The sequence below is a fragment of the Aspergillus karnatakaensis genome, assembly GCF_047715665.1.
Source record: "Aspergillus karnatakaensis strain CBS 102800 unplaced genomic scaffold BJY04scaffold_62, whole genome shotgun sequence".
In the NCBI taxonomy this organism is placed as follows: domain Eukaryota; kingdom Fungi; phylum Ascomycota; class Eurotiomycetes; order Eurotiales; family Aspergillaceae; genus Aspergillus; species Aspergillus karnatakaensis.
Genome location: NW_027395774.1, coordinates 76,068 through 99,094, shown reverse-complemented (window position 1 = coordinate 99,094; position 23,027 = coordinate 76,068). Strand labels below are relative to the sequence as shown.

At 49.4% G+C, this 23,027-nt stretch overlaps 6 protein-coding genes across 6 annotated transcripts; 2 read left to right on the top strand and 4 right to left on the bottom strand.

Annotated features, from left to right (window-relative positions):
• The first annotated feature begins 416 nt into the window (after positions 1-416).
• Positions 417-3,271, top strand: BJY04DRAFT_199311 (Zn(II)2Cys6 transcription factor). Its single transcript, XM_073712753.1, has 5 exons — positions 417-636; positions 713-961; positions 1,016-1,099; positions 1,164-1,840; positions 1,886-3,271. Exons 1-5 carry the CDS (start codon positions 514-516, stop codon positions 3,189-3,191), a joined length of 2,439 nt encoding a protein of 812 aa, XP_073566642.1. The 5' UTR covers positions 417-513; the 3' UTR covers positions 3,192-3,271.
• A 3,288-nt stretch (positions 3,272-6,559) lies between these two features.
• BJY04DRAFT_222674 (uncharacterized protein) lies at positions 6,560-7,213 on the top strand (the record flags this gene model as incomplete). Its single annotated transcript, XM_073717465.1, has 1 exon — positions 6,560-7,213. One exon carries the CDS (start codon positions 6,560-6,562, stop codon positions 7,211-7,213), a length of 654 nt encoding a protein of 217 aa, XP_073566641.1.
• A 562-nt stretch (positions 7,214-7,775) lies between these two features.
• Positions 7,776-8,294, bottom strand: BJY04DRAFT_222673 (uncharacterized protein; the record flags this gene model as incomplete). Its single annotated transcript, XM_073717464.1, has 1 exon — positions 7,776-8,294. One exon carries the CDS (start codon positions 8,292-8,294, stop codon positions 7,776-7,778), a length of 519 nt encoding a protein of 172 aa, XP_073566640.1.
• A 2,257-nt stretch (positions 8,295-10,551) lies between these two features.
• On the bottom strand, positions 10,552-11,826 carry BJY04DRAFT_199305 (CVNH domain-containing protein). Its single transcript, XM_073712752.1, has 3 exons — positions 11,521-11,826; positions 11,248-11,462; positions 10,552-11,169 (listed from the first exon to the last, which is right to left on the bottom strand). The coding sequence occupies exons 1-3, from the start codon at positions 11,663-11,665 to the stop codon at positions 10,558-10,560; spliced, it is 972 nt and encodes a 323-aa protein (XP_073566639.1). The 5' UTR covers positions 11,666-11,826; the 3' UTR covers positions 10,552-10,557.
• Positions 11,827-12,902: 1,076 nt separating this feature from the next.
• BJY04DRAFT_231276 (uncharacterized protein) lies at positions 12,903-16,328 on the bottom strand. Its single transcript, XM_073719484.1, has 5 exons — positions 15,736-16,328; positions 14,076-15,665; positions 13,822-14,017; positions 13,483-13,763; positions 12,903-13,412 (listed from the first exon to the last, which is right to left on the bottom strand). Exons 1-5 carry the CDS (start codon positions 16,232-16,234, stop codon positions 13,351-13,353), a joined length of 2,628 nt encoding a protein of 875 aa, XP_073566638.1. The 5' UTR covers positions 16,235-16,328; the 3' UTR covers positions 12,903-13,350.
• Positions 16,329-17,414: 1,086 nt separating this feature from the next.
• On the bottom strand, positions 17,415-19,130 carry BJY04DRAFT_231273 (aspartic peptidase domain-containing protein; the record flags this gene model as incomplete). Its single annotated transcript, XM_073719483.1, has 1 exon — positions 17,415-19,130. The coding sequence occupies one exon, from the start codon at positions 19,128-19,130 to the stop codon at positions 17,415-17,417; it is 1,716 nt and encodes a 571-aa protein (XP_073566637.1).
• Between the last annotated feature and the right edge of the window lie 3,897 nt (positions 19,131-23,027).

Here is a 23,027-nt window from a genome sequence, read left to right as displayed (position 1 = left end):
TTGGGGGGAGACTCCTGGGCAGGCTCTAGAAGCCACGATCGAATGCCTGACTATTCAGATGTTGGGGAAGGGCAAACGTATGAGTGCATACTGTCTGCGAGTGAGATTATAGTCAAATCAACACCCCAGTTTCGGGCTATCGATCCACATCTATGGTCGCTATTACATTGACACTGCTGTAATCAGGATGTTCAATTCTTCACCAAGACCAAGCTGAGCACAAGCGCCCTTGCGCATTGGAAAACTCAACAAAAGGGGTCTATGTATAGCAAATTGGAAGCTCTCAATGGCGTGGAATTACAACCCTTCCACCAATCATCTGTTGGTTGTACCTATGACGTCAGAAGCCCGGTGCGATGTCCAAGTTGTGAGGGGCAACTGCCTCGTCCTGCTGCTCTTCATTGGTTTTTCTTCTTCTTCTTCTTCTTCTTCTTCAACGGTTTCAACCTGCTGCCACTTCGCTTTTTTTGGTTTGCCCGTTGGACTTCCAAACCTGGAAACCTCTTTCCCAATATGTCAAACCAATCAAGGCCCGTCCCATTTAGGTTAGACTCCATCCCCAGAGCATCCCTGACAGTGCCCCGAAGAACGAAACGATCAAACGCCTGCTTAGCATGTCGGACGCGGAGAATCAAAGTAATTATCAATAATACGCTCCAAAACACTACCTTCTACCCCTGAAAACCCCACAACAAAATATTAATGCTAGCAGTGTGGTGGAAACGAGCCTTGCGATAACTGTGCGGTAAACAAGCGCGACTGCGTCTTCGTCGCCGAAAGCGACCGACGCAGGAGGTTTACTCTGAGACGAGCAGAGCAGAAGCTTGAGACCGCCCATCAGGTATTGGATAACATCGTTGCGGCGTTCAATGCCGGCGATCGACCACGGCTCGTTTCTTTGCTCCTCGTGGCTCGAGAATATCGCTTGCCGAAAGCAACGCACGTTGGAAACGCTGAGCAGGTTTGGATGGTGGGGATCTCGACAGTCTTAGCGTAAGCTAACCTTTGACTCTAGGCCTCGGAAACTCAGACTCTTGATAGCGAAAGCCCACTCGTCGAGGACAGTGTAGGTGACAGTCACGCCGGAGATGGCTTTATGGTACGTGAAGCAGCTACCTAGACGAAAAACAACCTTCTAACTGTGATGTTTGGGTTGAAACAAGACCCGGCCTGGAATGCCACACTTGCCGTCTACAGATAGCTCCGCAACTTCCGCAACTCCCGCAGCCTCAGTGGACTTTCTCGAAGATGCAGGTACATTGACCGAAGATCCCAACCGTGATGAGGCCAGCCGAACAGCAGGCTATTTTGGAAAGGCCTCTGATATCGCATGGTTGCAAAGGCTGGGCTCCGCAGTCAACAGGTTGACAATGGATAATCGAGCACCTCATTCGTTTCACATTCAAGACTCTACCCCATCCATGAACTATCACCTCGGTCACACCCAGGCGGCTGAAACGATCCCACCACCCGAGCCAAGATGCCTGCCCCCGAAGCCTTGGGCGGCTCAGCTGGTGGGCATATTCTTCAAATCAGTCGCACCTTCCTTCCCAGTTGTCAATAAATCGGTCTTCATTTTCCAGTTTGATGAAGCTTTCACTTGCTCTACATCCCAACCATCGCGGAAATGGCTTGCTGTTCTGAATTTAATACTCGCCGTGGGATCTAGATGCTATCAGACATTACCAGCTTCCGGAAGTGATGTTGATGACCGGGTCTATCTATCGCGAGCATTGGCGCTGAGCCCCGCGCCGGGGACGACCAAGTATCTTGGCTTACACCAGGTCCAGATTGAACTGATGTTCGCGATCTACTACCTGTTCTCAGGTCAATCTAATCAGTAGGTTGATGACATCCACTCAATCAGCCATTTCTAACTTTCTAGGTCATGGCAGGCGAATGGTCGGGCTGCACGCCTAGCAATCTCCATCGGTCTCAATCTCCGAGTCGATGGCAATAGCCGACTCGACACTGTATCCAAAGAGACCCGTGCTCGAATCTGGTGGTCAATTGTAGCCTTGGAAAATGTTCTCTCTAGCATAACTGGCCGTGTGTCATGCATCGACAGTCAGTCGATGTCTGTTCATCTTCCACTGCCGTATGATGAAGGCCAATTCTCACTTCCCGAGGTGACCGAACTACTACAGGATTGCTCTTTGCGTGAAACCAAACTCCAGTCGACTATACATGCAAGTACCTCTGAACGATCCGCGCGAGATCAATGGCTTCGGGATATCATTCCCAGCCAGTCGCTATACTTTTTCCATCTTATTGACCTCTCCATTACCATGCAAGCGGCCACCAAGGCACTTTACAGTCTCACTGCTACCAAGGACAGCATTAGCGCGAAAATCCCATTTTACCAGGAGAAACTGCAATTTTGGCTATCCAGCCTTCAACCAGCCTTTGCATTTATCATCTTCGATGCAAATGACCTTGGCGGCATGTCTGCGCCCAATTCCCGAGAACAGGTCTCCCTCGCGATGGTGTACTACAGCTCGCAGATGATTCTGAACCGTCCGTGCCTGACAGAACTGGACATCGAAGCCGGGACAAACATTAAAGTTCCACGGTCCAACTTTGAAGACGACACCGCAAAGGCATGCGTGCATTTCGCCCTTGCCCTCATCTCCGTGCTTCCTAGCAAACCAGATATAGGCTGGATCATGTCCATGACGTCTTGGTGGCTGCTCCTGCACACCATTATGCGCGCATTGACGATCCTGCTCACACAGCTCTCCATAGGCCTCGTCTCTGTCGTAGACGTCTCCGGCGAACAACAACCCGGCGAAGCAAACCCAGGCGAAGACGCTGAGGCTGTTCGCGAAGCCGCGAAAAAGGCCCTCTTCTGGCTCCACAGTATGGCAGAGCAGGACCCCAGCTCCAGCCGCGCCTTCCACATCGGGAAGCGCCTCTTCCACCTCGTCACGCCCTCCCAGGCCTGGATCGATCTCCAGGAGCTGTCCGCCGAGTCCGCACTGCTGGGTGCGGGACATGAAAATGAGAAACAGCGGGCGTTTGCGAACGCCCAACACGGGTTGAATGGGTTTGGGACTGTATCGCTGAATTTACCAGAGCGATCGATGAATTGGGGGCCTGATTGTACGGGGTTTGAGAGCGGTACTGAGGAAGTCGACCCGCCGCTTTATTTGGACCCCGTGCTTTTGTCTTTTGATAGTTATGAGTTCTAGTAATTCCACTACAAGTATGATATCAGAGAAACAAACATCAATTGACTAAACTAAAACGGAGATTGTTATCTAGATATCTATAAACAAGGTATATGGCAGGCCCCTATCCCTCTTTCCGACATGCAGAAATATACAATAGTCGACGCTATCCTGACTGCTGAAAGATGCAAAAAACCTGGACGCATGGCCCGCAACGGCTTGTTTAGGAGGGTGTGGTCAGCAGGTCAGGATTGATGACCGTGCCGGTGGTGTCTAGGAAAGAGGAATTTTCAATTTAGAGCTGCTTCTTCAAACGATCGTTGAGTATCTTGTCTGTATGTCTAGGCTAGGTGACCCTACGTTATAAAAGGGCCTCCACAGTAGGGTACAGCACTGATATCTTATTACGAAACAGGGATCCTGTGTTCCCTGCACTTTATTAAAAGTCTGCGCAAGCTTTAAGGAGTTCATAAGAATAGCTAGTTCATCACTACTGTCGCCATCTATTATTTAGCTGTTTAGTATATCTACCCGTCTCCAAACCTGGTTCTAACTCTTCCAGTCATGATCCTGGTCCGGAGGCTGATGAATGCTGCAGGTGACTATCTGGTGGCACCTTCGGGCCCGGCTTGTAACCCTCCAGCTGCCGTCTAGCCTTATGTTCAGTGATCCAACCACTTGGGTGGTGGGGAAGGAATCAAGACAGTGGGGGTGACATCCAATTCCGACATCTCCTGGCGCATGACATTCGGCGCTGTAATCTGCGTCACCGAAAGCAGAGTCGACACCGAAGCCGAGCCAGCAGATAAAAAGCTCACGCTCTCTGCCGAGATATAGTGTGCCCTCAGTCCAGAATCTCGCACTCAAGCTCTACGGATGAATCTATCAAGATGCTGTCCACTATTACAAACGTATGACATCCTTCCTACTTCATGCAAACACTGAGAATTTTTACCCCGACAGACCCTGCTCCTATGCACTGATCTTGAGAGCATCACGTACATTACCAATGACTTTATTGTGGCGGGAGAAAGTTGTGCAAGGGGGTACCCGTGGCTCAGCTTGTTTCGGTCTCCGGGTTGTGATGACTCTGATAAGATCCAGAATGAGGTGGTTCGATATACAGATCCAGTCTGTTACAACACGATTCTTGTTCGTACTCCGCTGAGTTTGAGACTTGATTGTATATTAGGTGGGTGATTGTCTGACTAGATGAGCTCGGGGGTGACGGTTCATAGTGGTGGAGGGTTATTGCATGCGCACAGGAGGGGTCTAGGAGAATATACACAACCCTATAACGAGCTGATAGGTGACCTAGTGGATTTGACCAAGTTACCAGGCTCTTTGTATTGACTAGTAACACCCACAGAATGACGAATCCTGCCTATTGTTTCCAGATGAAGTACGGCTTTCTAATCTTATGTAGACCTGCATTCCCAGGCGGGCAATACTCCCGGGTAGATTCATTCTCTGCCGAACTGCGCATTGGTGATCGGAATGTATCATGACGGCCACTTATACCTTCCTAACCATCAACAACAAGCAGAAAGCCTGCCTTCCCCGCAGTCCAGCCAAGGGCTGGGCAGTCATTTAGACGGGAGAAATATAGCGCAACCTCGTACTGTCAATCTATACATGCACGACACTAGCGCCGTCGCCGGCCAGGGTGGGAGTGGAAGTGGTAGCCCCCGGAATACGATACATTAACCTCTGATAGTGCAGGCATACCCGGACGGAAACCCCCCAGATTATGGTAATATGGCTTCGGATCTCAGATACACCTGAATCTCCAGTGCCGCAGGGTTGGATCCAAGAATAGACCATTACGCCCAGTTATCTTAGTTCCAGTTCTCCAGCCGTCTAGCAGAATCGTCTGTATGTGGCGAGACCAAATCAGCCAAGTCTCTAGATCTTGCTAACGGCGTTGTGAACCAGGGGCCTTGGATAAGTCTACTGTGATGCTCAGCAATTCATCGTGCGGATTGCAGACCGGCATTCTTGAGTCATGCCTCAAAAATCGGCAATCCTTCTGCTTCACACTGCTTGGCTACACAAATTATCAAAATCCTGCTACTTGCGTCTCCTATATTAAGGCTCTGGGTGGCATTGCCGCTGGTACGATTATGAGTGGCGGACAGTAGTAACGCAGACGTAAATTCAAACTCAAACGTCCAGCACTTCACTCCTACAAGTTCTTTCACCAACTCACAGGACTGGCAGCAGTGAGAGCATTTGTGGGGCAATGATTTAGTGGAATACTGTTGTTACAGGGTCGCTTAAGAGGTAATGGAGGTGCATGAGTTTAATCTATCTAGCCTTTGGGGTGATCATGCATAGCGTGGAGCTGACCTGTCGGTGGTATTATAGAGTATAATATCGAGATCAGAGCCTGCTTGACATTTATCTGCATATCGTTTCGAGAAGTGTCAACAGGACATTATACGAGGGTAAAGACCCGGGAAAGAGACAGTCATAGCGGGATATGAACTACTTACATACTTCGCCGTTGGTCTTTTGTGATAAACACATGTAGGTAGGTTATTTTGCATGTAGTCATCCAAGACGCCAGACTTCCAGACCCCCGAACAATACATACAGGAACGGACAGGGATCCGATGTTTCCTTCTACAGCTCTGCCGCAACTGTCTTGTCAAGGTATAGGCTCCGTCCGGTCTGTGTACACGGACGACGGCATGGGTCTACCTACACTGTTGATTTGATGTTCAAAATGTAGCCTTGATTCATGTGAGGGCGTAGAGTGCGGCTCTTTCGCTCGTTTCCATGGAAGAAATCCCTCGCTTAGGGCTTGTGGCCAGCTGGAAGGTCATCTAGCAGCTCGCCATGCCTAAAACGGAGCGTTGGCACGGAGAACACGAGGAGGCCAAGGGCGTTATGTTGTTTGCCAACCTCCCACAGGCCAATAGTGGCGTTTCTTTGCGCCGCGCTTGTTGAATACGAGATGTCTATGGAGCCTCATGTTATGGTCGGTATGAAAGCCATAACAGCGAGCAGGGCTCAGGCCATGCCCTCGGCCTTAAATTGGACTGTTATCCAGGACAACAGCCTCGATTCTAACAGTTATCGCAAGGACTACGTACGCTCACAATGCGGCTGGCAAGTCTAGTTTGGGCTTCCTCACTCTTGGTCATCAGCGCCCACGCGAAAGACCTCTTCCAGTCGCACGAGTCGCTAGACACGAATGTACTACCCTTCGCAAACAATGCGAGCCTCATAAGCTCGACCGATCCCTTCGACATTGGCTTTCTTGCTAAACGTCAAGCCACATGCCCCAGGGGGAGCAGCATGTGCCCAAGTCAGTTATCAGTGGGATATGTAATCAAGACGCGCTTCATCAGTGCTGCGCTCATGGAGGTTTGTGCGACAAGCCCATGAAGTGCTGCACCGTAGGGTGCGCACCACCCGACGCCCAATGCTGTAGAGGCGGGAAGTACTGTCCTGGCGGGAAGAGGTGTGTTATACGGCCCGACGGTACGACCGGCTGCTGCCCACCGGCGGGGTGTTATGAGCTGTCCCAGATTGTCTACTGGTACTGGTATGTGTATTGGTACATCGAGGTCTACTATGTTCGGATCGAGGTGACGACATCGACGCTGTCGTTGACCTCGTCGAGGGAATCGTCGTCAACTAGGGTGACCGTCACCGCGAGTAACTCTGCTGCGGCAAGCTCCTTGTTGGAAGATCTCAGCTCCAGTCTCTCGGAGGCTGCGGCGACAACGCCCGATCTCGCAGACATTCCTACCTTGACGAGAACATCTACGGTTTCTACCAGGTCGACCACATCAACCACGAGATCATTCCCCACATCGTCCTTTGACAATGATGACGATGAATGGGAGCCTCCATTTGACTCGACGTTCTCTTTTCCGACATTCTCTCCCCCAACCACTGAAGTCTTCCCCACTGATACTGGTCCCGAAACACAAGGTGGCGGCGATGGGAGTGCTTCCACATTATCTACCCACGGTGCATGGCTCTACTTTGGCACGGCCGTTCTCTCCTTCCTCCTAATGGTGCTGCTCTAGTTACCCAGGTCTCGACGTATAAGAAATCATGAGCCCAATCATTTGAATTAATAATATCTAACCAACTGAACCCAATCAATCAATAATTACCTAACCAAGTGTGGCCCCCCAATGAATTCGAACTTGGTCCATTCAAGCCCCGAGCCTCTTCACTCGCAATAAACGTAACATCATTCCCTACATCACCTTCACCCCCTAGCCTCCTTGCAGCCGTCAGATCATTCTGATCGCAATCATCTCCTCTCTGTCTTGCTCTCATAATAAGCATTCGTGTCAATCGGCCCCTGCACGATCGTGTTAAACATCAGCCCCGACCCCCCCTTTCCCAGGATGTGCAGTGCTTTTGTAAGTTATATAGGTTCAGCAATGACAATCTATTTCTCAGGCTACATGGGGTTCAGATTGTTGAAGACGATGAAGTGCTTGAATAATACGATAGAAAGATTGTCTCCTGCAAATGAATGTTCACGTCCTCGCCAATTGTACGAGACACGGGTGTTCTAATATTTAAATACTAGATACTCTATCACTCAGTTCCACTGATTCAATCTCCACAAGTCGATCAAGCTATCTTCAAGATCTCATTCGTGACATCCTTGTATAGGTCCTTGAGGGTCTTTGCTGGTAACCAGTCTGCCTTGATGTCAAAGTCCTTACCACCCACAGTGCCAATGAAAGTGAACATCAGAGGCTCATCCTTGATCAGGGCATGGGTATGAATCCCAACCTCGATCTTGTTAATATGGAAGACGGCGGCAACCTTTTTTTGAATCTCATCGACCACGCTCTCCAAGGCATGCATTCCGTCCTTCCAGCTTTCCTTGAGAGTCTCGAGCCCCGCTTGCATCCCTTCAATCATATTCTTCACCTCATCATCATTGGCTGGGCGTCTGGCTCTTCGACCGGCGCGACCAGAAGAGAACCACCTCCACTCGCGGCTCCAGCAACCGGCACGGGAAATACTTTCAGGTCTTGATAGTGCTCGTCGCGGTCGCCAATAACGAGCGAGACATTCGTCAGTGAAGCACCACCAACAATCAACGTCCCTGGGTCTTCGGTGCCCTCCGCTGTAGTTGCGCATGATATCGCCGCCCAGCGCTGTCCCAACTTGGAAAGGCCAGGTTCTCTGGCTCGTCCTGCGGGGAAGCCGTCACGGTTTTTCTTGGGTTGATGGTGGTTTTGGCGAGTGGATCGACCGAGTCAAGAGTTGAGAAATGGCCGCTCGCGAGGAGGTTGTTTCTAAATGACGCAAGCGAGACTGCCTCCTTGTTGCATGCTATGTTCTTTTCATGTTTTGTTGCTGTTGAGCTCGTAGAGCCGCCTATCAGGTTGTCTTGATATTCACCGAGTCTGTAGACAAATACCCGTTGCACTGCTAAGAACAGCCAGATCATTTATAAGAAAAGCCAAACGCCAGCAGCCAACTTCCAGGCTTCTACACACCCTGCTATCATTGACCCTCTTTTCTTTTTTTTTTTTTTTTTTCCAGCACCCGCCGCTCCCTCACTTCAGCTGAATATACCATTCTGCTGTTTGATCACTGCTAATTATTTCCTTATGGAGTGACCCACCAAGGACGTGGCTGCATGCTTGCTACGCTGCCCAATCTGCCATGCCGATCTGTGGAGAATAGCCTTGGCCTGCATGTTAGATCGAGGCCGATCTCTCGGCACGGACGCTTGAGACACCTGTTAGAGACTTACACGTACCCATCACCGATAGCTGTTCACACCTAGTGGTATGGGTAACGTAGGATAAGTTCCGTGGAGATGCAGAGTTAACACGCGACCTGCATGCTGTAGATATGGATCATTGAATGGACACCGTAGGCCTTGCGGACCTTGGTGTACCTGATGGGCGGTTCCCATCCATCATCCAATACCACGAGGCTCACCATTTACACGGGATGATCGTTTTCGTAGAGCGGCAGTGGAAGATATCCTGAGCTGGGATCTGAAGGCGCGGAACATCTAACGACGCCACTAGGCTATCAAACTTATGATATTTCCTAGTAGAGTGTTTCTTGAGTATCATGTCTCTTATTCCTGATCCAAGGTTCCTTGGGTAATGCTCTGCTCCTAGTTCGTGCATAAAGGAGTTGAAAGTCAATACTGGATATATCGGATAGTATCTGGTGTTTTTGACGGGCACGATCTCTTTCGCTTTTTCGCTGTGGCTGGCTGACCTCTACGTCAGGGTGGAGATACAATCTGCTTGGCAATCTTTCTGCGATGTGATTAACATTTAATGGCATTATGCGACATCTGAGGAGGATTCTTGAATCAAAGTCGATCGAAATTCCCAAGCCATCTATTCACATGCAGAGTACATGATACAGTCCATGCTATTTAATATGAAATACAGCTGCTACTCATACTTCCGTAGATACCCTTTCATCCTGTAGTATGCGATTAACCTGACTATGGACACGGCGGCTGAGGCTGCAGTGCATGCGTGAGTCTGTTAATGCATGGGCCATAGTGAACTGCAAACAGGCTATAGCTGGTGCCACGACATCTCAGCCAAGAAGCATCTGCGTCTAACCGGCTTGGTATATGATCAACAAGATCATCAAATGAGATTTCTGGTCCATGATCCATCAGAAGAAGTTCTGCAGATCGGTCCGTGTGGAGAGGCCGGGATCAAGCTCGCGCTAGGTGGCCACCCACCGATCCTGATGACAGGAGAGGACCGAGAGGACTAGAGAAGGTCAAAGTGAACATTGAGATTGATCATCGGATTTGTGCATAACTGGTACGTAACATACCCTCGCTCTTGAACCCGTCCCTGTCACAGGCTATGGCCTGGTAAACGAATTGGGCCATGCCATCATCCATGAATATTCTGAAATGTTTGTCATAAGAATATCGTGTATATGGGTTGCAGAAGAGGGTATAGGCTGCAAGGGAAGGGGTGCATTACCAAAGACTTCTGCCTCAAGTTCATTGTGTCATGAAGCAGGTTCTAACTAACAGAATGACCCCGCTTCTCGAAACTATAGTGTACACGGTACATGAGGGGTTGTATATTGCTTTTTCCTCGCCTGTCACAAATACAAGGCATCCCCGCGGGGAAGGAAAAGGCTCAAGCTTCGATCTTTAATATTTTTCAGACCTACTCTCCCTTACCAAGATATCGAATATCACTATGTCCTTACGCGTGAGATCCGCACACGGCGTGTCATAAAAGTATACTTCTTCCAGTTACTCCTGCAAGTTGGGGCCTGAGCTTTCTGTGCACCCTAGATAGTGTTCTCATCTTTTCGCCTAGTAATACTTCCCTTAACAACAACTCCGATGCTACGCAGCGAGAGAACATGGATAGATTCATTTCAATTGCCATCGCTATTCATCTCTCAAATCATGCATATCAATCTCATCCCAATTGGTGTCAAGTTCGCCCTCAGCATTGGGAGCTTTCTTTCCACTGGCGTATCGAGACATCTTAATCTGGAAGATGTCCATCTGGTAATCTGTCATCGGCGGCTCGCCCAGTTTCTCCCGGTATTCATTCTCTAAGTACTCACGCCATTCGCCCCTTAGAATCAAATCTCTGCGCTGCTGCTGGCGATTGGCGATACTGAGATCCACACTCCATCCCCCGTGGCCTACGATATTGTAGAGAAGACTACCCTTCTTTTCCGTGCTGTGGCCATCCAAGAATCCTTCAACGACAATTTCTTCTACGCCAGCTTCATTCCTGAATTTAAGGTCGAACCAGTTCACTCCAAGAGAGCCGAAGAAATCTGTCGAATAGAAGTTGGGAGAAGAGCCTGCCCAGGTGATCTTGGCATTCGAAGACCTCAACAGGGGCAGCTGGAAGGGTATGTCGTAATTGCCAGGGCTGCCTCGGTAGATGCACGAGGAAAAGGTCCACTTATCGCCATTGATGAGCGAAAACTTGATGGGCTTCATCTGATTCCCCTGAGCTTCAAACACAGCCGTCGTGGACTTGAACTATGCAGCCGGTGATGTGCTTAGAGATTATGATCATGCATGCTGGATAAGGGGCTTATAGACGAGGTAGTAACTCACCGTTCGAGGGTCATGGGGGCCACCACGAGTGTCGATGTTGAACGCTCCATTGTTGTTGGAGACATTGATCTCACTGAGCTCAAACTTGGTTGTCACAAAGCCACCACTCATGTTCTTGGCTAGGCAAGTCAAGTATGGAGGGTTACCACTAGAGAAAGCGAGATCCCTGACGTCGCTGGTAACTCCGACCAAGCGGCCACCCCATTGAAGGATTCCTAGACATCACTTAGCAATCAGGCAATCGGTAAACTCAGCAGTCCTAGACTGACGCACCGTATTCGACTCCTATATATTTGTTGAGGGAGACACTCGAGTCCCAATAGTTGCCGTCCTGGTCCGGTAGCTTTGCGCTCAGGATTGCATCGTTAGTCTCATTGTTGAATGAGACATCTTTTGCAACTTCCCACCATTTGGCCATTTCGGAAGGATAAAAGGTGTATGGGAAAGAAACAGAAACTGCCTAAGGTTTTCTTTCAAGAGAACACGCTGTCTGTAGAGAGCGCTTTAATACCCCTCCTGGTGGGGGTTGCTCTCTACATGTACACCATGCAAGCGACGATCTTTTGCTAGCTCAAAGGATAACAAGATGAGGGTGTGGAGCTGGCATGGATCGTCCTTGTCGATTAGCAGTTTTACCCTTTCTGAATGAATGGGAATAATGCGACTATGCTCGGTTTTCTCCACAGTTCAGCTCAGCCCCATACTCGGCTACACATGCATGTCAGCTAGAACTGCAGTGATCTCATCCTTCGTTCAACCAGCCACCCTTTCTGCAGGTCAAAATCGCGAAGATCTCCATGTGTTTCTAAAAGAAATGGGTCCAATATCTGCTGAATTTTAACACACTGCAGACCTTTCCCTTAGGTAAATGCGTGACCCACCACTTTCTTCCTCACCATTTTGCCATGCACTTCCGGTGAGGTCGTACCTCTAATCCCTCAAAACCTCACCTAATTCGAGGGGTATATTTTGATCAAAGGGGTGGTAAGATTCACTTTTGGCTCATCAAGCCCGAAATCAGGCCTTGCCGAATTTCAATCGATTCCTGGCGCTTTCGGGAGGTGACATGGCTATCGAAATATAACCCCGCCACGCCTCGATACCATATCTTCTCTCTTATTAATTGCCAAATTTGGTATTCTATTAGGTCGTCTAGTAATTTTGACCAATCTGATTATCCATTTTGATCTAACCTCTTCGAAACAGCTCCCCAAATAGCCCTAAAGCGTAGTCAAACCGCTTTCTATCACAGTATACAGCCAATTTGTGATCAATTACTACGAAGCGATATCGCAGTGGTTTCGCGGAGCAAGATAATTAGGTGTTACCGCCCTAGATAGTATCATATCATTGATCAAGGTAACACACTATCAGCCTTTGTGCGCGGCCTTGCGGTCTAAGTTTTGTTCCCACTTATCCTTATGTCTCGTCCACCTTGCCTACTTGGTCTCCGCGATTGGATTGTGGATTTGGTATCACTGCCTTCGACCCGTCTGCTCAAGTGGACTCACCATTATGCACTTGTTACCGAGGACAGAGTGTGGCCTGATTAATACAGCCCGATTCACGCCCATTTCACCCCCGGAACACGTGATGAACAATGGGAATAAAACCCGACCAAGAAAAATCACAGGGCTATGCTCCTGTCAAGACTCCCAACCCCCAACACGATGAAGGGCCTGGCCTTTCCAGAATCCTGGTTCAGATACGTGGGAAGTAATGATCATAAAGTCACCTCATCACTTGCTTAAAGTCAGGACTACTGTCAAGCACCACGTCACAGCTCTCTCAAAATGCAGCCTTGAGGGCACCGTCTGCGACAGTTGACACATGCTATTTCACCATATCCCTTTACCGCTTCATCCCGAGGTTCAAGGATCTCAAGCAGGCTTTGAGAGTGCCATGGCTGCAAGTTAGCAGAAGCCTGTGTAATATAAGTAAAAACCAATCACAGCAACCGCAGATCTGCCCTATAAATAATCTAGCACACAAAGAATATATCAGAATAGAAGATTACACTTGCAATCCTCTAAGCAGCTGCTCCAACATTTGTTTTTTTCATTGCTCTGCGTTTCTTCCACATGAAACACCCAAATCCATTTATTAATCCTTGCAAGCCAAACTCAAAAGTGTGAAAACCCCACCTGCAGCTCCGTTCACAGCACCTTCATAGTATTAGAATCAGCATCCACAGACCTTGATTCAAGTCAACGGCGAATATTAAGAAGAACTCACTAGCAACAGCACCCAGTGAAGTCATCATCTTTTCACAGAATCCATCACCAACCACCTTGATCTGCATATCCGCTCCAATAAACGGTGGCGCTGCGTTGGACTCCTTGGGATCCTGATAGTTGATACCCCAGTACTGGGGCACCTTGCACTGTGTGACGGTAAATGGCTTTGAGGGACAATAGGTCATGGGGGATGGGCATGTGGGTGTATTGGTCACCGTGTAGCAGTCTGCCAGTGTTGTGACAGCTGCATATAGTGCGTCGAGCAGGCCATTGCGGATCCTTTTGCAAGGTTAGCATCAGCATCGACTTCGCCTTGCAGGTATGAATCTCAACTCACCAGGTTGGATACGCCCCGGATGGATTGACCGTCAGAACTATGCTCTCCACGCTGCCACCAAGGCCGGCCGCGACAATTTGACCATTCAGCGTGAAGGCGTTGGTGTCGCATTGGCCTTGCGTTGAGCAGGCATCACTGAGCTCCTGCCTGATGTCGCCAAGCTTGACTGTGCCGATGTTGATAATCTCGTCCGAGACTGGTGGTGCCTGTTGTCAGCTTGCTTGCACTCTGAATGCTGTGATGGTGGAACGTACAGGTGAGTCGGATGTTGCCCTTGGGGTCGGGACCCTCGGGAGCTTCATAGACCGGTGGGATGACGCAACTCCTCCGCGGGCTCTCGAGGTTTCCGTTATAGGAGGCAATACAGAACTCAAAGTTCCATGTCCCAGGGAATAGGAACGCGACGCCGTACGTCGTGCCGGTCGCTGTCCCGTCTACGTTAAAGGCGGTCTTGTCCTTTGCACGGACGTAGATGGTGTAGCCCGTGGCGCCTTCCACGGGGTTCCAGCTTAGTTGGACCGTTGTGGCGTCAGTGTTGGTGGCCCGAAGGTCTGTAGGCTGGTCGGGCGAGAATGAGCCAACGATCACATCTCTCCCAGCGGCTGGCAGGCCTCCCGCAGCATACGGCGCCCCTGTCAAACCGCTCTGCAGATTGACGTAGGTAGCCACCCAAGTTTCGTAGCGGTGCCCGGATATCAACCCGTCAATAGAGAGGCTCGTCCCTGATGCACCGCGCGTGTCAATGAAGGCGCCCTCCGTGTCCTTGTCCCAGATGATGACTGCGTACCGGTTGACGCTGTACCCTGTCACAGGCCCCCAGGAGACGCGGATGCCGTCTCCAGAAGGTACGACCACAATGTTTGGGGGACCCTCGGATGTCTGCAACTCCGTTGTAGCTGTGGAGAGTTCAGACCAGCTGGATATGTCATCATTGTCGCCTCGAGTGCGGACCTGGAACTCCCACGTCTGCCCATCTCCTACCCATGTGGTCCAGGCGGCATAAGTGTTGGGGTAGACCTGGCCATCAGACCACCAACCAGTCATCCCCTGGAGTCGAGTGCGCATATCATAGCCTCGAGCGTTTGGGACCTTGTTCCAGGTCGTGTACAAGCCCTCTGGGTATGAGACGGTGTGCACACTACTCGGCGTGCTAATAATCCTCGGCTCCGGGTTGGTCGGCACGTCAAAGTCAGGACCCTGGAATCCAAAATCGGCCTTGAGGCTGCGAGCAAACGCCTGCGCAATATGATACTCACCCATGGAATTCGGATGCAGTCCATCGTAGCCGTCAGGACAACTGTCCGGGTGGCAGTCGTAGTTGGCATTCACATCGACGTACGAGATGGGAGACTCCCATCGGAACCAGCTTGGGTACCTGTCGCGCAGGAGCTGGTTATACCTGTCAGTGTTGTCCACAAGGTCCTGGCGGTCCTTGAGGAATTTCCGGTGCACGATGTTCCCCAGGAGGATCTTCACATCTGGCTTGGCCTCGCGCGCGTTCTGTACCAGTTGCCCCATGTTGCCGACTAGGTCTTCAGGGCCACTAACCCACCACCCTAGGTCGTTGAAGCCAAGCAGGATAATGAGGTAGTCTGGCTGGTACGCCGTGACCCAGCCCTTGATGGTATCCTTTGTCTGCGCCACCTGCCGGCCCCAGAACGAAGCGTGGCCCGTGGAGGTGAACGAACTCGGCACGCCGTCTGCATAGCCGCCCACGACATCTGCAGGCTGAATAGCAGACTCTCCTGGCAAGGTGGGTGGCTGCGGCATGGCGGCTTCGGGCAACATCACTCCGTGTGTGCCACCCCACGGTCCGACGAAGTGGACGTCGTAACTTAGCTGCACTGCAGATGCCCAGAACTAGGGTTAGCTTTGCACACACCGCGATTGATGGACCGGGATGGATCAACTCACGCCAAGCAAAAAGACGCCACCGCCATGTCCAGTCACCGTGCATCCCGTGCGAGATGGAATCTCCAGCTACCATTACCTTGACGCTTTGCTGTCGCTTTTGTAGCGTTGTATGATTGGCTTCAGCGTCGTAGGAACAGTTCCATAGGGTGGTAATGGAACACGCAGCTGATAACGTCTTGCAGACATCCTCCCCGACGGCCGGGGTGCAGGTGCCGGGCCGAAGGTGATCTGAGAAAGTCGCCGTGAAGAATGGCCTGGGTCTCTCCCTAAAGATGAAAGTGGTATTTGAGTTCTCATTGCCACTGAAGGCCCCTACGTACGAGCCGTCATCGTGTTCGTTGAGAGGATAGCCAGCGCAACCGGTTTCGCCGGCATCCCGCACGCTCATATATTTCTGGCCCTGGGTGGAGTCGAGAACTGGTTTGCAGGACCAGCTGGTGACCTGAAAGTCAACAGCCGCGGCTAGGGCAGGCAGGAAGGCAAGAATAGAGAAACGCATGTTGATTGGAAATGTAGCTGCAGGCGTGGGGGATGTACTTTGAGAGACAAGGCTGGCTGGATGGTTTTATAAGTAATTCCCAGCCAGCACAAGACACCCACACGGCTCAACCGCAATTTCATGCATAGAGTAGCTTTCCCTTTTGATGCACTGTTGAAATGCCTGTTACCAGGATCTCCGCCCCGAAAGATCTAATTTCGTACCAGCCGCTCGAAGCTAGTGTAAGGATGCCGTGATCTCCATGTTCTTCTCAGCTGAAGATTCCGTGGCGATCTTGGCGCAGTACATTTTAATCTTCCCGGTGCCAGTCATGGTCCATGAGTGATGCATCCAGGGGGGTGTGTCCCTTGGTACATGGACTAGTATGATTAGCAATGTAACACTAACAAATGGTTCCTAAACGTTCTTTCAATGCACGGAGGACCTCCAAGCGCTATTTCGAGTGCCAAGGCTCTTCAAACTGCAACCTTGATCAGGATAGCGTTGATGCGCGAGGATAAAACAGGCTGTGTAGGACTAGCACTCGTGAACCTTGCTTAATACTCTACTAGCTTGAATATCTATCTATCCGTTATACAACATTTTTACCTGGACCATGTTCTCTTTAGATAATAAGTCTAACCAATCAGCTGAGAGAAAGAGTTGCGGCCGCTAGCGGAGGGGAGATAGTGGGGATAAATACGAGGCAACTAGTTCCTTGATATGTCTGCATGAGTCTCTAGATCTGACCAGGCCCTTGGATGATACTTGCGGTCTGTGCCGCATGACTAGCTACTCATCGTGCAGCTCACATAGTGCCATTTAAGTCAACCCATATGCTCAACTCCGCTGGCTGGTATGAGTGCAGTACAACCTTCAGTACCAAGATTCCTTTCCAGATGGGATACATCCAGCACTTCACACCTAGAGGTATATCATCAGCTCACAGGACATAGATGTATAGTGGTTTTAAGCAACTCCTACAGCGCTGCGTCCAGCTCGCCCGCGAACCCCTGCTGGCCGGGCAATCCTTGTTTGGCTTAATCCTCGTCTTGTCTGATAATACAGTCGTAAAGGAAGACTATAACTATATTATGACTAGTTCCAATATAGTATACCACCCTGTATACACAGCTTAGACTGTAACTTTAGACGCCGTCAAGCCAACTCTATGCTACCCAAAAGTAATCACAGTACTTCGTCATTCAAGCTCATGCTGTACTACTAGATCTCTATCCATCAGCTCCAATGGATGTGCCGTACCTTTTGCCGCTAGCTCAGCAGGCCCATGCTGCTTATCTACACCAGACAGCTCTATGACAGTTTCTGTATCCGCCTTGATACCCACAGCCCCTGACTCGTTCGTGTCATCAGGACGATCAACCTGTTGCCTCCTATAGCGGAGAATCACAACCCACACACCACTCGCAATCAGTATCATACCGGCTACACCAACTCCAACACCGATACCTGTCTTCGCCCCAATGGACATACCACTATCGTTTGGCGTGTCAGCTCCAGCATTAGTGCGCTGGACCTCAAGTGGCGTCCAGTGCTGCGTCCAGCTATCGACCCACGACCCTTCTTCGGTTCCTTGCAAGGTCCGGTCACTAACAGCAATAGGCGCAATATCCCCTTCAGTCCCACCTTGCAACCCTGGCCCTGGTGCTTGACCGAGAACCCACGACCCATTGTTCGCCCCCTCGAACCAATTCACCCCAACAAAGGCGGCCTGCAGGAAGGCGCGGCCTAACACGGGTGTGTCGGTTGACAGAAAACATGGAAAGTAGGTGAGATTTCTTCCGTCAACCAGGGGTTCCTGCAGGGTAAGCGTCAGGAGGCGGAGCGGGACGCGGACAGTCATGTTCTGAGCGGCTGAACCGTCCTTGTTGAAGGCGAAGGCAATGTAGGCAGGTGAAGAAGTCAGGTTGGCGTAGTCCGCGCTGTTCACATCCCAAATATAAAGTCCCAGCCCGGTCTCAAAAGATACAGGGAAGAAGCCAGTGACAGCATCGCACGTCGCTTTGGGAAGGTACATATATGGTTTCGTGGGGTCAATTGTGACCAGTCGCGGAAGGGCCATTCCGCCGTTCTGGTGTTCGTCGTCGAGGAACAATCCGCCCTGGTAGGTGTCTGTGAAGGAGGGAAATGGAGAACCTCCCTCCGCAACGCCGAGTCCGATATCTTCCAGGACTATTTGGAGTGTCCCGGCGGAATCTACAATGGATTGGCTGCTCGGCTTGCCGATCAGCCGATACCGGTCGTAGCCGCCCACGACGAGCGACCCGGGGATGGGTGGATCGACGGACCCGATGTGCATAGAGTATGCGTAGGAGGGTGTTCTCCCAGAAGTGTAAAGCCAGGCAGCTATCATGTTGAGGTCCGCGCCCGATGACGTGTCTCGCAGTCGTGGTGCACCGAGCGCGAGATTGCCCACGGAGACCGGGTACGAGCGTCCATTTGGGTAGGTTTGGTATGTGTCGTAGATGGTCGTGAAGCTGACGTTTGGGATTATTGTTTCATCCTCGTCAAAGATGACTTCGTCTGCAGCTGTACTCTGTCTACTCGCGCCTTGAACGCTCCAGTAAAAGACTTGCCAGGGCGAGCTCGTGTTTGCGCTGTGGCCTCGTGATATGGCGGCCGTTGATTCGGAGGCGTTGTATGTGCCTGCGCGGGCGGCGTAACAGCTTGACGATAACGTTGAATTCGCGCAAATTGAGTCAGCGAAAATCGTGCTCGCGTAGTTGGCGCCGGGGTATAGAGCTATTGGCTGTTTGTTGCTTCCTACATTGATGGTCACCGCTTGCCACGGGCCATCTGGGCCGTAGGACTGGGTTGCCCAGTTCATGATGTAGGGCTTCTGAGCGTACACGACGGTCACCAGGGTACAAGACACTAAGCAAAGTAGCAGCTCCATCTGAACTTATGGGTGGTGAACACGTCAAGGTCAGAGATGTGGTATGATTCAACTTTGGCCGGGGGCTGCTTGCTGAGTGAAGCTAGAAAGGGATGAAAACGAGGCTGGTCAACCCCTCCTTGACGTTACACAGATGTCCTACTGATAACCTCAATTTATACCGATTAGATCAACAACATACTCGGACACTTTATGTTGGGGTTGCTCACGACGGAATACAAAAGTAAGGAGTCTTCTACTCCGAACGCTGCAACCACGCGCGTTCCTCATCCTCATCCCACAACCATGATAGACCCAGCATGTTCCCTGATATGTCAAGCTTGAATTCTAGTAGTGTTTGATAATAGCTTTTATAAAGAAACTACTCTGTGACCCAGTAATCTAAATTAACTGTGAAGAAACTGTAGGTATTTGCCTTGAAGAGTACTAATTCTGTCTTTGTACATGTCTGATAATAAATGTCACAGCCAGCTTATTGCTATTGGTAGATATGCTTAAAGTAAAAAGCTATTAAAGCCTGTACAGTCACTAATATAGATTATCCTGTTGCGCTTATAGTCTCTTTTATATTGATTATTAGCCTATGGCCTAAGAAACTTTTCTGAGAGCTATGCCTTGTTAAGTCCTGCCTCCTTTCTAGCCCACGGAGCTAGAACTACACGCGACTGGAGGTTAAAGAGTGCCTGTATAAGAATCTGGGTGATGAAGTTACTGGCGTCACCTAAAGTCTGTAGATTTTTTATAGTATATATAGCACTCTGCGTCTCTAGAAACATCCAGACAGTGGCTATCCTACCAATCACTCCCCTTGTATGTCCAACTGCCAGTCGCCTCTCAGAGTCTCTACCTGGGATATTGGCTAGAGAGGGTATTTCCTCCTTGTGAGCCTAACATTGACGTGGGAAGCATTATCCGCATCCAGCCCATGCTAAAGGGTGCCCTGTTAGTGCTTGTTTCGGGATCTTCAGGTGGCCTCGTCCAGTAGCCCTGACGAAGACGCGTTAATTCCTGTAGTGGATTTTGGACTTTTGCAGGGGAATCATTATTTTTCTTAGCTTTTTCCGCAGCAAGAACAGAAATGCACCAGGTAAGTATATTATTTAGGCTGCTTCCTATTGTATATCCCGAAAGCTTGATGGTGTTATTATTAGACGGCTAATAGTTGGTTAGTAGCTTTTTTCATGTTCTGTTATCAAGGACTGTGTATTGACAAGCCACATTATTGTTATTGTTGTGAATGTTGGCTTTTGTGAGAATCGTTCGCGTTATCTGTAAAGGCTGTAGGATGCAAGACTAGATAAACTTGGTGAATAGATATCTAGATACCCTTAAGATAATCTTGCCTGCAAGACTGAAATTAGTTTTACTGTATATCTAGTACTAATTAAACTATTAGCTGTTGGAATTAGTAGTAGGTATCAAGTTTTACAGCGGGATAAGGGTCCTTGAATCCATTAGATAGCATCCCTGAGGACTGTGGCCTTGAGTGAATAGATTACTAACCCCTATAGAATACTAGAGAAGATTAATAATATTAGCTTCTATGGTAATTCGTGGATTGCCTTTTAGATTAAAATTAGGGAGATACTAATTAACTTAATTATCCTAATAAACTTCCCCCTTATTAACCAGGAGGCCTATAGCAGCTAAGGTAAATATTTTAGTATAGTATCTGATAGGATAGATAGTGTCTAGGTTTACTTCTATTCTACTTTTAATATCTTGATATTTAATTGTTTCCTGGAGGATTACCTTACCCGGATGCATCACGCCAAAGAAATAGAAGGAATCTCTAGTATGTTTTCTATCAGACACTGCATAAGGTCTGGCTGGTATTCAGAGGAAGACATTCTTCTTTTCAGCTCTTGGTCATGTCAAGAAGGATTCGCGTGCCTTGCTTTATGCCTCGTGCCATGCAGGATCACATAACATGATGAATACTAATGCAATGAGCTGGGCATTCTTTCCAGCATAATTTCCATTGCGTCACGGGCCCCCTCCGGGTGTAGCACCGAAAATCTATAATGAACTTGAAATTGGCACTGTCGACGTAGTGTATGTGGAGAAAGGTCGAAACGTCATGACACTTACAGTAGAACCATGGGTGAAGCCTTCCTGCTTCTAGGCTTGTATAACAACATTCCGCATGCGGACTTGGGCTTTTGTATTTTCATTATGCCGCCATCTGATATATCGGAACTAAACTTTATCTATCCCACTCCAAGTCCAACACATATCTTATGCTCATTACGCGCTTACTGTTGTACACTAAACCAGACCATAACCTATACGGCATATCCGAAAGCGCACTAAACCAAGCGGTAAGAACACTCAAGTGAAACTTTCATAGCTGGAGCACGAGGTGATCATCAGTGTCATTTGCCAACAATTCCGGCTATAGTAGTTTAGAGATACCGCAATTCTGAGTGACATAAACTCAAAAGTCCTTAAACGAGATCTTGCGGCCTTTCTTGCTCAGGAATCTTTATTCTGACCCTTGGGTTCTATGAGGGTATTAGCGGTTGAAAGCTGATTGAACAAGGAACTGCAGGAAAAAAACATATATACCTGAGTCCTTCTGTCCATTGTCCACAGCCGCTTGAGATGCTGCCTCTCCTCGACTGTGTTCTTGGTGGCCAGATTCTTTCCAACTTTCCGAACCAGTCATGTTACCAATAGTTTCGACGAGAGTTCCCTTGACTGAATGGTATTGGCCCTCGGCCTTGTTTGATTGATCTGGTTTCAATATATATTGACACATATCCCACCCAGCTCTAGGGTCCATTCATGCTAGATATACTTACTAGTCGGCATGATCAATAGGGCAGGAGGGTGCAACAAGATATATCCTGATACTTGTCTTGTATAATGTATCCCAGATAACAACTATGCTAGGATATTGGACGGACATTATAGGTCGAGATATGGATAATAATTTGTGTCATATGCAGGTCATAACAACTATGTAAAATATATAGAACCACTCACAGGCGAGCATGCTTATACTGCCAACTTGCTCTTACTTTGGGAAGATCTCTTACTGGATATTGATTCTCTAAGTCTATGATCTGTACATGACAGCATTCCGGGGGTCATCATGGATTATTTGGTGATGTAATATAACCCAGTTTAACGATTAGGAAGGATGGAGATTCTCTCAGAAGGACAAAACTGCAGCCCTCACCGGTTTGCTTGCCTTGATCTCTAGCACTCTGGGAATGCATTTGATCCGAAAACCAGCGGCATCCCGGTTCGTACTGTTAGATTAGTTTCGAATATCACTTATTGTTTATCGAGACAAAAGTCAGTCCTTTACTCCAAGCTTTGGCTCCATGCAATACTCACCTTGGAACAGTTTGTATAAGTAAGAGAGGAGGTGTTGCTCTAGGGCGAGCAAAGCCTCCCCTGATGTCAGCCGATTTTCCCACATCGGGTAATAAGGAATGAACCCCGCCTTCTCCGCATTCCTTCAGCCTGTCGGGATCACCTTGCGCGAGCTCGTATTGTGAATCTATATGCATGACAATTTCGGACACGGTTTTACCTCCTCCGGTTATCCTGAAGGGTCTTAGCACTGACGTGGGGAACCCTGTCAGAGTAAAATCAACTGCCGCTAGGAGTATCCGGTGCAGAATCGATCCTGATTGTGGGGTTGAAACAACGGTGGCCGATCAACTGTCCTCTCCTCGCGTACCGGTGTTATCTGATGGGGACTGTCGTTTGGATATCTCCCGAGGAGCAACTTCAGCTCGAGGGAAGGCAATACCCCTGTCGATCTTACAGCATGATTTCGCACAGTTCAAGGGGCTGTTCTTTCCATTACGCGATAATGGTGTGTAGCGGAATCAACTCAGCGTAATTGTTGTCATCTCGCCCATACCCCTCAACGGCCGGCTT